The 12,377-nt window shown below is 49.0% G+C and overlaps 3 protein-coding genes across 3 annotated transcripts; 1 reads left to right on the plus strand and 2 right to left on the minus strand.

Annotated features, from left to right (window-relative positions):
- Nucleotides 1–1,108: 1,108 nt before the first annotated feature.
- On the plus strand, nucleotides 1,109–3,670 carry BCR38DRAFT_478152 (uncharacterized protein; the record flags this gene model as incomplete). Its single annotated transcript, XM_040863096.1, has 1 exon — nucleotides 1,109–3,670. One exon carries the CDS (start codon nucleotides 1,109–1,111, stop codon nucleotides 3,668–3,670), a length of 2,562 nt encoding a protein of 853 aa, XP_040710992.1.
- A 2,074-nt stretch (nucleotides 3,671–5,744) lies between these two features.
- Nucleotides 5,745–7,209, minus strand: BCR38DRAFT_377960 (endonuclease/exonuclease/phosphatase family protein). The gene is made up of 2 exons (XM_040857366.1): nucleotides 7,067–7,209; nucleotides 5,745–7,008 (listed from the first exon to the last, which is right to left on the minus strand). Exon 2 carries the CDS (start codon nucleotides 6,778–6,780, stop codon nucleotides 5,857–5,859), a length of 924 nt encoding a protein of 307 aa, XP_040710993.1. The 5' UTR covers nucleotides 6,781–7,008; nucleotides 7,067–7,209; the 3' UTR covers nucleotides 5,745–5,856.
- Nucleotides 7,210–8,236: 1,027 nt separating this feature from the next.
- On the minus strand, nucleotides 8,237–9,068 carry BCR38DRAFT_478154 (uncharacterized protein). The gene is made up of 3 exons (XM_040863097.1): nucleotides 8,783–9,068; nucleotides 8,604–8,735; nucleotides 8,237–8,554 (listed from the first exon to the last, which is right to left on the minus strand). Exons 1-3 carry the CDS (start codon nucleotides 8,874–8,876, stop codon nucleotides 8,400–8,402), a joined length of 381 nt encoding a protein of 126 aa, XP_040710994.1. The 5' UTR covers nucleotides 8,877–9,068; the 3' UTR covers nucleotides 8,237–8,399.
- Between the last annotated feature and the right edge of the window lie 3,309 nt (nucleotides 9,069–12,377).

The raw sequence follows: 12,377 nt of genomic DNA on the forward strand, positions 1-12,377 counted from the left end.
GTGCATATGGGGTGTGAATTGTTGTATTGGGAAAGGATGGCCAGGTCAGCTATTCTGGCCTGGCAGAGCTCTTTTATAGCTCTTATCTATCTTATCTATAGCTATAGGGTAACCCCCCATGGGGTCACGTATCAACGATATTCAAAGCCTTCCTAACAGAAGAGCTCTGCGTAGGAATTCAGAGAGCGTGGAAAGCGATTCCAGAAGACTGGCTTTTAGAGGTAGCCTATTCAATGCCTCGAAGCCTCCAGGTGGTTATCAACAGAAATAGTGAAGGTACTGGGTACTAGAAAGTGCTGGAAAATAGGTGTAAGTAGATGTCTATGGGCTTGACTTAATTTGGAGTAGTGTATCTTGGCATGTACCAAATTAACAATTATAATCCCTGGGGAAGTGTAGAATCCTTATCAGCACGACGATCTGACCACGAGTTTAATTATATTATATGGCACGTTTCTCCCCTGGCCCAGCCAGGTGGATTCATCAACCGTTGAACGGAGTGCAGCAAACCTTAATCTAATTCTCTTCCCCAGCGTCTAAATTGCACGTGGCACAATATCTGCTTGCTACTAAGTGACACGAACCACCAGGCAAAGTTCTGACAAATTGTTACCTTTGCCGCTGCCCTCGCCTCCAGACGTAGAAGGGATCATGTGGCATGACTGCATATGCAGCACTCAGCTGCACCGCTAGCTTCTCCTCCCAGGATTCGGCAACCGGGTTTCTGGGTGGATCGCGGGTGCGGCCAGATTGCGTAACAGTTCTTATTTGTATCCATCTGTTTCTTGGCATATCTTACCATCCTCGTGGCCCAGCGTACTGGACTGTTTGCGGCTGAACAGAATCGCAACGGCAAGGGTTCACAACGGTGTCGATTCTCAGACTTGACGAAGAGGCGCTAGCACACGAGGCTGTCATAGGTGCGGCGCTATGTGCCTTGATACCGACCCATCTCAAGTGGATTTTGAGCTGTTCCGCGTCTTCATCTTCCGATCCGCCATCTCGTTCCCGCGAAGCTCTGTCTCGCCCATTTCAAGGCGCTGTGCCTGAATCAGGCTCTCGCTCCATTCTCTCGTTCCAACCCGTCGTCAAGGATCGCGAATCCAAGATGACTACCAAAACCAATCAGTCCCATGCTGGCTACCAGCATGTGCAGAACTCAGGCGTCCCCGAGTACATCCCGCATGATCAAAAGAGTCCAGGTCCATACTCACACGGCCAACAATATGAGTTCAACCACTCCTCCGAAGAGAAAAGCAGTCATATCTACTACTCTACCAGTCCAGGAGACGGCACGCCCTACTCAACCACGCCGGCTCGCACGTACTCCCCGGGTGAGAAGATGGGTGATGCCTATGAACTGCTTTCGTACCCAAACTCCAACATGAACTTCCGCCGCACATCGACGTTTTCCAAAGAGAAGCCTAAGAAAGTGTTGCAAAAAGGGTTCGGGTTTGCTGCCTACCTCATCCACATCATCACGCTCGGCATCTCGGCCGCCGTCCTCCAACTCAGCTTCCGCTTCGTTTACTGGTCCGACGATGACAAGTGGAACGAGAACAGATGGACGCTTGGTTTAAGTCAGGAGGAGGTGTCCAACATGCTGCAGTTTCCTGCCAAGATCCATGAGATCTTCATCGTTACTTCCATGTCGGCTATTATCTTCGCCATTATTCGCAGGATGCTCATTGGGCGCCGAGGTGTTCCCTTTGGCCTACTCATGGGCGGCTATCAGATCTATTCGGCTGAGTACCTGTTCAGCTCGGGCTTTTGGGGCCCCTTGACTTATGCAATGTGGAAGAAGAAAATAGGCATGCTGGCGCTCAGTGCTTTCATTGGTATTGCAATCGTCTATGCCAACGTCGTTGGTCCATGCTCAGCTGTTCTCGTCGTACCAAGCCTGAAATGGTGGCATGTCCCGGATCCTTTCGATAGTCGCCTTCTTACCTCATATGTCACTGGACCTGCGACGAACGTGTTTCCTACGGAACTCACCTCGGCCGACGCTACGTGGTACAGTGATGACTGTTCAACATCTAACTTGACCTCGGTGTGCCCTGGAGGGGGCACTCACGATATCCGTGAGTTGGCGCACGCTTACGCAAAAGAAGGGGTCCCGCCTACCATCAGCATGGCCGCGACTTATGGTCGAGCTCGAAGGAACCTGTGGGCAACTCATTTCAAAGATACCGCCAGTGTGAACAGTAGCTCTGTCGTCATGGCATCTACAGTACATGCTGACATAATCGAACTGGTTGGCCTTTTCTGGCATTACGTTAACTCCAATGACGGTATCGGTTTGATCAATGAAATTGGACGGCCCCGGCTCACACCCAGGAAGGGTGACAAAATCTTCAGTCCAATTGTTCAGGTCCAGTGCGAATCTGTTGACTACTACCTGGCTCGTGAGGGGTCCGTAAACGTAACCTTTCCAATGCATCTACTCGACGGCTTCACCCCTACCCCGGATATGGCTCCCGGCGCATTCGCGCCTCCCGTGCCTGCCATGTATTGGGATTTCGACCATGCCTACAATTCCACCAACTTCACCTGGATCGATCTGCAAAACATGGAATGGGAGGGGCAGAAATTGTATAGTAGCATCGCAGCTTTGACAAGCCTTCCTTATATCACGCCCTATACCAATGACGAGGGGTTGGTTTGGTTTGAACAATCATCGTTGTTAGTGACCTGTGTGCTAGACGCACGCTGGGCGGGAACGGAGATCGCATACGACCCCGTAGTGAATGATCTCGTCATAACCAACATCACCAACCTTCTCAATTTCCAGGATGCTTCCAAAGATGAAAAGGTTCGGGCAAAGTATGGAATTGGGTCATATATCCCCATCGGCCCCCCGTGGGCGGATTTGCTCAACCCCGCAGGCATATGGTCTTGGTCCAAGAACTACACCGAACTCAACGAACTACCAGCTATTGAGGCCATCTTCTCCCAGTTTACCACCTCTGGGTATGCTAATATAACCGTCTCTGGTCAAGACCCATCCGATATCCGCGAAGACACTTTCCGTGTCTTCGGCCCACCGACGTGGGGTGCATTGGCGACGTACGAAAAGCATGTCTCCGAAACTGTCTCAACAATGCTGAGCCTCGTGCTAGCCGATGGCCTGTCACGTCTCTCATATGACTGGTACATTTATGTCACCATGCTTGAAGACTCGAACCCCAATAAACTCGTCTCGGTTGACCTTTACACCCAAGCCGGTGAGGCTAATATCACCAGACTGTATTCCAACCGAACAGCGTGGGACCTGGACAACTGGGTCACTCTCACCTTCGAGGTGCAGCGGTATGGCTGGGGCTACGGGATCTCGTCCAAGACGGTCATTTTCGCCATTTCCATCATCTTGTTGCATGCCGCGGTGGCCATCAGCTACGTTATATTTGGCATCTGGCACTGGGCGCGTAGCCGGTGGTACAGCAGCTCATGGGGAAGCATCGGAGAGCTGGTGGCGTTGGCAACATTGTCTCGCGAGACTCGGGGGCTTTATGGAACTGGAGGTGGTATTTCGAAGTGGGATACGTGGAAGTTGGATGTAAGAATCAGAGAGACGGGGACAGAACGGGTCGAGCTCTTATTCGGAGACAGAGATGGCGTGAAGGCTTGGGGTGACCATAATATTATTCAGCCTGGCAGGAAGTATAGGTAGGCGATCCCAAGAGGGTACAGTTAGTCCAGGTAGTCATAGGATAACTGTAATCATCATGGATTGCATTTAATTTCTGCCGTATATTCTTACCATTTTCCAATGCGTCGCGTGGTTTCAAACTGTCTCCGTCTCAATCGATGATTGTGTTTCGGCACGGAGAACGCGATGCAAGTCCATTCTGTAATCCTAATTGTGAACGTGTTGGCGGAGCAATCCTCCATCCCCATCTTGGCCATGCCGTGCTGCGCCATGCCACAGCGTTACATGTACGAGTGCTGGAGTTTCTCTTCAAAATCCCTCCAGGAATGATATTACTTATAGATTTAATACCTATGGGTGACTCCGTGAAAGGGCTCATCATCCGGTAGTTCATTCTTTTGTTTCTCCAAAAGCTTGACCGGGCTTGAGTCGTCTCCCAAGAACTTGTAGTTATATGCTGCTTCCTGTTGGCTGAGAAACCATGTGATTGCGTTCTATGCTTTCTCCTCGGTTAAAAATTGCTCCTTGTCTAGGTCAGCTGCCGGCTATCATTTCAGCTGAAGATGAAGCTTGACCACAGGACTTTGGTCAAGATCCATCGAATACATTCCGCACGGGTCTAACCGGGCTTTGAGCTTCGTTCCCCAATGGAAGCGTCCATCTTCAAGTCATCGACTAATATCAGCCAACAACGGTAACGAAGGGGCAAACACGATCATGGTGACCATTTTACCTCCGTAATTTGGTTATTAGGGCCTTTAGCGCCCTGTTAGGGACTACGATCGTCGTTCTTAAGGTATTGTCTGGCGTCTCTAAGCAACGAAAAGGCTTAGTTGAAACACGGCGAGGGCGGAAGCAACTTTGGTAGTATGATCCGACTGCTATTTTGGCGACGACGGCCATCTGGGCACGTGTGGAATAGTCAGAAAAGATCACATCTTCATGGGCTAGCCGTCATTCACAAAGTTATAAAGGAAAAATATCTGGAAAGGAGCCCACTCTTCTTGATTACATTGTTTTATTCCCGCTTGCAGTAACCTATGGCGTCGTTCAGGGCCGTAGCTGGTTCTTTACCGCGAGTTCTACTGTTCCCTGCTGCTCTTGGGCCTGGTCTTACGGTCCAATTTACGTTTCAGTCTCTTTCCCCCCTGGACGACTGGTTCGGTACCGATACGCATGGGGTACAAGTCAATTTGTGGACGATCCCGCCCGGTTCGAACCCCTATCTCCGACATTCCAACACGAGCGGTATTCAATACGACTTATAAAGAGCACATTGCCATCTTGGCACCCGTCCACTGCGGAAATCCAGGGCTCGATCGAAATGCCGCGTTCTTCACTAGCCGAGACGGGGATATGCTGCTTTTGAACATGACCAACATGACGGCCTTACCATTTAAATCTATTCGAAGATATCACATCGTATCGCTAAATGTGTAAAAGGATCTAGATGGAGTCCAGAGAGGGGCTCCCCCGGGCGTTCCACCGAGAACATGACGAGCCTGCGTCCGCGACACAGGATCTCAGACGAGTTCACTTTTGAACGCTACGCTGGTCATCACGGCACTCACCAAACACTATGACCGCTACAATGTTTTTCTTCTGAAACAGAGGCTCATGGAAGAAGAGGCCGAGATACCTTGGAACGGTGCTGCCACGGAAGCCGACGAGCGTTGCGAGTGTGCTCGCTCTGTTTGGCGCGGCAATGTTGTGGAGTATCTTTACCGGGACGGGAACAGGCAGTGGACCGATGTGGAAGAGATACGAGACTGGGAATTTCACTGGGGATGGGTCAGTGCACCTCATGATTGGTGTTCGGAGAAAAATACGCAAGAGCGATTTGGGGTTTGGGTGTTGAAGGATCAGGATGATAATTGTAAATGCTAGAGGAGCAACTACTATCTCGGAGCTATAGTTACGATGCTCTTCGCCAGTTAAAAAAAACATCCGGCAACTACGTGCAGGTTGACTTGCGTAGATAAATCACTGCATATAAACTATGTCGCTCGCTGGTTCTCACTAACACTCGGGTTTGTGACTTTTGCGAAACCTAGTCGCTTCATCATGTCGCAGGCAATTTATATTTTTCGGAACAGCTTACACAAATTCCATTCACTAACGAGAAAAGTTAAGAATACATACTATCCTGACACATTAAATTTGCCGTTGGAAATTACATACGAGATTACGAAATTACGAGTCAAGCCCTACTTAAGCATCAGGTCTCCAAACACCGGCCTATGGTCGCTAATGTACACATCATTTACAACATTCGGCAATACGTTATAGCTCTCAACCAACCACCTGTCCTCCAACGCAGGACCCAGCCAAATAAAGTCGATGCGCGTGCCGACTTCCTCCTCCTGGTCGGGTAGAAACCCCGTGTAGGTGATATATGGCCCAAACCTCTGCCCCGTATCCGCCATGGTATAAAGCTCGGTCAAATACTTGCTATTCACCGCAGTCGAGTACGCATCCTCACCAGGCTGGGAATTGAAATCCCCCGTTAGCACAACCCCCAAAGGACCCCACGTCTCCTGCACCGCCTGAATCGTCGCGATAACGATTTTAATCCCCTCGGTCCTCGCCTGCGAACTCGCATTGTCCAAATGCGTATTCGCAGCAATAAAGCGTCTCCCCGAGGCAACATGCTCGAAAACACCGATATTGATCATGCGCCGGCTCCCCGCGCCCCATCCGAACGACGGCACGTCCGGCGTTGGGGACAGCCACCGCGTCTCGTTGTACAAGAGGCTCAGGACAGCGGGCCGGTATAGAATCGGGTTGTATTCGCCGCGTTGGGCGCCGTCGTCGCGGCCCACGCCGATGTGCATCCATTCAGGACCTACCCCCGATTCAATGTCGAGGAGTTGCTTGTGGAGCACTTCTTGTAGGCCGATGACGGTCTCAGCGCCGGCAGGGGCGGAGGCGGATGTCTCCATTAGCCGGCTGACGACGAGGGGCGCGCGGGTGGACCAGAGTTGTTCGTTTTTGGAGGGAGAGGTAGTTGCGTAGCGGATGTTGAAGGTTATCATGCGCAGGGGGAGGGTGCCATTTGTGGTTTGGGCCATGGTGACTTGGGCCGCTTGCGCGCTGAAGAGGAGGCTGCTGACGATACCGATGAGCAGCATTTTGTCAATTCCAGATTCTAAAGTCCTGGGGAGAAGAAGAGCCTGGGAATCAAACTGAATTCAGAGCATAATACCTCAGTTACTTAAGAATTATCTAACCAAGTAGTAACTGCTCCAAGATGCTCAAGTTGGCAGAAATCGTGGCTCGGGGAACTACAACAATGGAGAAGTCCTCGTTCCCCGCATCCCCCACAACGCAGATAGCAAGGATGTTAGGAAGTAAGAGCGCTGATCTCGGAATGCTCGGAATTAGTATGCGCTACGCTGACATGTGAGTAGCACTAACAGCTTTACTTCGAGGAGAAACCCGGATCCAATCGGAATTGTTCTTGTCGAGATCCACAGAAGGAGATGAGATAATAAACGGCGCACTGAGGCTATACCGTATACGATGACCGAGGGATTCAGTCCTCTAATGATGACTCTGCGTATATCCTGTCTTGATTGGTGTATCTGTCTACTGTTCGGGTGGCTATTTTTGTGAAGGCTCTGGCCCCACTAGACTACAACTGCCGCTACACCGCCTTTGGCCTAGGGTATAACCGTGGCATTCAATCCCACAATAACTCGTCCCACCTAATCCCGCCACTTATTTCATCGTCGAGTTGCCAGACATGGGCTTTAGTCAGAGAATTATCCCACGTTCAGTAACTTAACCCAAAGGCATTTATAGGCTCTCGTATTTAAAGTTCGCTATATAATGGACTTTCCTACTATGGACTTAGCTGGCTCAACGCTATTCATAGTTCAGAATTATAGCGAACATTTTCTTGTGCTTCTCCATTTGGGGGAACTATAATGCAACGGGGTAAATTCCACGACATCTCATGAATTCTGTTACTTATATCCGCAGATAAGACCCGAGGTCTGACACAAAGTGAGCGATGCCGTGGTTTCATCGGAGTATACGTTGGTTTTCAGCGCATTAGACTCGGGTAGAGGTATATTCCGAACGGATAATTTAATGTCTTATTGGTTGCTACATATGGGATAAATCAAGTGATCCATGACTGCGGGTCATCTACTCAAGGCATGGCTTGTTTGAAAAGACCAAAAACTCTCCCTTTGAATGTCATGTTGGCTTCCCAAAGTATTTGAACTCGGAAAATCTGCTACATATATCTGACTTGCAGCGTGTTGAATGAGTTCCCAGTTCCTACAGTTACTAAGTAGTGGGCTAGGAACGTATCACCACTCTAGCTAGTGCATTATATTCCACCATCAGGTAGCTTGTGTTCATTTGTGATGATCAGGAGTAATGCTAATGTTTCGTTTTGTGTCTTATGACAGGCTGGGTTTGTACTTATGGACTGTGTTTGATGATAGTGGCATCTGCTGGAGCATATTCAAGACACTCGTTTGGTAATGTGTTTTGGGCTAAAGGCTTGAAGCCAAATTGATGGCATGGCATGTGAGTCAGGTCTGCAAATGTTTTAGGTGGTGGCTCTTGTTTCTTGACCCTTGATGCATGAGGAAGCGGGATAGATTTCATTGTTTGCTAACATTGTTTATGGTCTTGAGCAATAAAGCTGGTGGTGCTGCCTTCAGGCCAGCATGATGTGCCCCAATCTTTGCAGTCTGACAATGCTGCGTGCGACCTGTTCCGGGTGCTCGAGACATCATCCATTGAAAGTCCAATCAACAGTGGCTGGGGCATGGTTGGGGTCGGCGTCAGGGGCAAGGGCTGCCAATCCGGCAGTAGTCAACTGAATGGCATCGCCAACCGCATCGGTTTCTTGGCTGACGACAGTAGCGACCACATTCTTCCCCGTATCTAATGAATGTAAGTAACGCAGCGTTCAGAATGGGACCTAGAGACTTACTAGGGTTGGTAACAGTAATTGCCATGGCGCAAGGGGCCTCATCGTGAGGAGTCCAGAAAGAAGCAGGAATAGATGCAGCGATATTGGGCAAAGTTTCAACACAGATCTTCGTGGTGTTCCAATATAGACTCACTATGTCTGTCAGTCGCGAGGCTTGGTACGAAAAAAGGCCAACTAACCTGCTCCGGTGAAGTTCCCTGGATGGACACACTGGGTGCAAGCTTCTGCCAAAGCGGCCACGTAGGAGATCGTTGCAATATGTGAGGAGCGCATAACGATGATTGAGTATTGGTTAGCTACTTAGTTGTTCGACTTGGTCTTCGAATTTCAGAGTTTTCCAAGATTTCTTAGCCCTCTATATACTTAGTACTCACTGGAATGCTTACTCAGTACCCAGGTGAGGCTATCATTCTCATTACTACACAGATTTATAAAACATCGTGCCCCTACGTAAACATGCCATATCCTCGGTGTGTAACCGGTAAGAGAAAGGTTTTCCCTGAGGATTAGGCGGCGCGTAGCGGGACTTTTCCCCGGACCAATAGCCATGTCAAGATCAGACGCACAGGAGTTTGAACGAGGTGGGGCATACACTTGATGTGGTAGGTGATGCAGACACCGTTGTGTGAGGCGCATCAATAGATGCATAAGCTGACTTTATTGGTTCACAGTTCGACGCCACGATAACTCCTACGAAAATTGTCTCGTCCAGTGTGCAAAGTTGATGCTCGTTTTGCTCGTTCTTCCGGGTGGCGTCACCGCATCAAGGTCAATGTCTTGGAAAGACGGGCCGCAAAGGCCAATGCTATCACTATTTCCTCCCCTTGAGAGTTTCGTGGGCGTGGAAATGACATGAGCAAGTCAACTCTAGCTATTTGCTACGTTTGATGGCATCCTGATAACCACGTCAAGATCAACTAAACTTAACTGAAACGTCTCTTCTACTTTCTCCTATGGAAATAAAGGAACGAGTGCGTGTGTAGGCGATCTAGGATGTATTTTATGGTAATGACGATAGAGGAAAGGAATTAGGAAGCTGCAGTGGAAGAGGGGCCTAACTATCCCAGCAGTGGCCCGCGCACCACACTGTACACACAGCAGCTTGCTTAGTTGATTCTATGGCAGAGAGAAAATTCAGCTTATACAGACGGTCAAAATGATCTTGAGAGTCGACTGTCAAAGCCTCTCTATATCAGCCACTGTTAGACCTTCAGGGACAGTAATTCTTAAAGTGCTATTATACCTAATATGCTCAGACATGATCAAACTTGAAGTGAGAGCTCCGGTATGGGTCCATTACCGTAATCGCGACAGATCCAGTTGGCCCGAATATTTTCACTAGGAAATTAAACGTGGGAAATTATGAAACCTCCAAACCCAAGCTTCAGGATAGTCGATCTAATTTTTATAGTTTACAGAAAGGCAGCAATTGCACAGACATAGTGCATTTGCAGTACACTGCCACTGGTAGGGCATTGCATATTATCCCTGCAAAACATGCCTTGCAGACAACCTCAGAAATCCGAGGTGACGAAGCAGACTGTCTGATAAGGATCCAGTCGAAGGCGAGGACCATGCAACACTAGCAACCCCGAGATCCCGCAGAGCCAGATGTCTAGGGGATGCAAATTAATCCATTCAGTGGTCATATCGAGCTAATCTACCAGATGACCTGCGCAAAGTGCTCATATCGCCCACATGGAGTTCTATGTCGGACCTTGCCGAAGTTATAACTTAACGCCAACTTTACAGTACACTGTCCACCTTATCGCAGCCTGGCCGTGAGGAAGATTCAGAACAATATCTATGCCCTTAGGAATAATAAAATAATAAGGGCATCCCCGTTCTGCAGAGTTCAAAGATGCTTAACGTGCAAGGGTATGATGCCACTGGTCAGGAAGGCTCCCTTGGAATGAACCATGTGGATCGAGTATGGCGTTCGAACCCCAAAACACCACACCTCTTTTCGAAGGTCACAATTTCCAATTCCAGGCTAGATGACTATTGCTGGTGATACGGAGCAGGAGGACAAGCGCTCACATAAAATACCCTATTCACACAAACAATGCTAAGTTTAGACTGACGTTTCCAAAACTTTGAACCTTATGGTTCCCTCACGCGCCAGAGACAACGAATTTTGCCGCTGGATTCCATTTGGGATTTGGTGGAAATCGTGAGGTACAGGAATCATGGCTGGCCCCAATGAGAAGATCGTACCAGGGACTTAACAGTGTTGTTAACATAGCTAAACATGTCACGAATTCTGGCGTTGGAGGAACAGCGGCCGTGCCGGAATCTCCGACAGAGGCCTCATAATTAACAGGAAGATCTCACGCGAGTGGTATGCGTCCGGGGGGTTGCAAGGGAGTAAACATTAAGATATTGCTGGTTGGAGTGGTATCAGTGGGTGACTTAGAGGTATAAGCGTATTACAAGATAGCTAAGAGAACGCGAATATATTTAATTCAATTGTAGCTGCTATAGCTTTGGCGAAATGCATGTTACGTCGTTGGGGAGGTCAGGGTGAAATGGAGTCTCGGGCCTAGGGGTAAAGTCCGTTGCCGTTTGATTGGACATGCTCCAACGAGGCCGATTATTAATACAATGCCGTGGTTTGCCGCATGCATGCGATGCTGGCCATAGGGAAGGATGCAACATACGTGAGGCCCGCAGACGGATTGAAAGTCATTTTATCTGTCGAGTTGTAAATCCTGTCTTACAGTGCCGCGATTGTGAAATGATAGACTTATTCTATCGCAAAGGGGAGTCAATCGTCTGTACTGGGTAGTTGTAACGTACCGACTTGTGGAGACTCTAGAGCCTGGATACACAGGACAGGCTCTGCCACCATTCTCAATTCTGCAAATCCATGCCAGGCGTTCTGAGAAAGGAGAAAGAAAATGTAAACATCAAATATCCTGGGAAGTGAGATGGGAGTCAGAAGGGAATCAGCGCTTCCAAACTATGAGGCTCTGCGATAACAGAATCCTCCTTATCAGGTTTCATGCCTTGTACATTCCTGTGTGGTAGTATACAGTAAGAAACCACCCTCGTGGCTGGCTTTGGAACCATAGCCAATGGATACGCACTGCCTGCATGCGACTGACTACTTGCTGCATGATAGGATGCCAAGGCAGCCACCCAAAGAGTCCGCCTACCTACGTTATGCATAGTGAGAAGAAGGCAGCCCCCAGGCAGAAATACAAGAAAAGGCCTGCCGCTGAGTACGAAAGACACAAATCGCCACCATTATGCCTCGGCGCAGCATTAGTAATACTAGCTATTGTAATACAAATTTTCTACTCAAGTTCGAGTTTGTGCCTTTCAACCTCATCGTGCCCTGACCTGCTGAAATTACGTAGATTTTAAGAAGCCTACGGTAACCATGGCTGAGCGAAGCAACACCAATTACTCCATTCAATCGTATCCCGAGTCGATTGGCCGACAAGGCTCCTTCTCCACCAGATATGCAACAAATTCAGCGGCAGATCAGCGAGTCCAGGAACAAATCAAGTCGTACAAAAACCAGCTTGACTGGGCTACTCTACAGGACTATCTGACCCGCATTGCTCCTAGTGAGACGTACGAGACACTTAACCCAGCAAAGGTGAGCGACTGGCGTGCGTAAAGCATTTTGCATAGCAAAAGTCCGAGATGCTGATAACGATATTCAGGTAGACGATAGCTGGGTTTTCTACTTTTCTAGATCTCTGACCGAGGTAAGAGTGCAGAGGCTCTCTCGTTCTGGGCACCAGGCTGAAATACGACCAGAGT

The sequence above is a fragment of the Pseudomassariella vexata genome, assembly GCF_002105095.1.
Source record: "Pseudomassariella vexata strain CBS 129021 chromosome Unknown BCR38scaffold_18, whole genome shotgun sequence".
Lineage (NCBI taxonomy): Eukaryota > Fungi > Ascomycota > Sordariomycetes > Amphisphaeriales > Pseudomassariaceae > Pseudomassariella > Pseudomassariella vexata.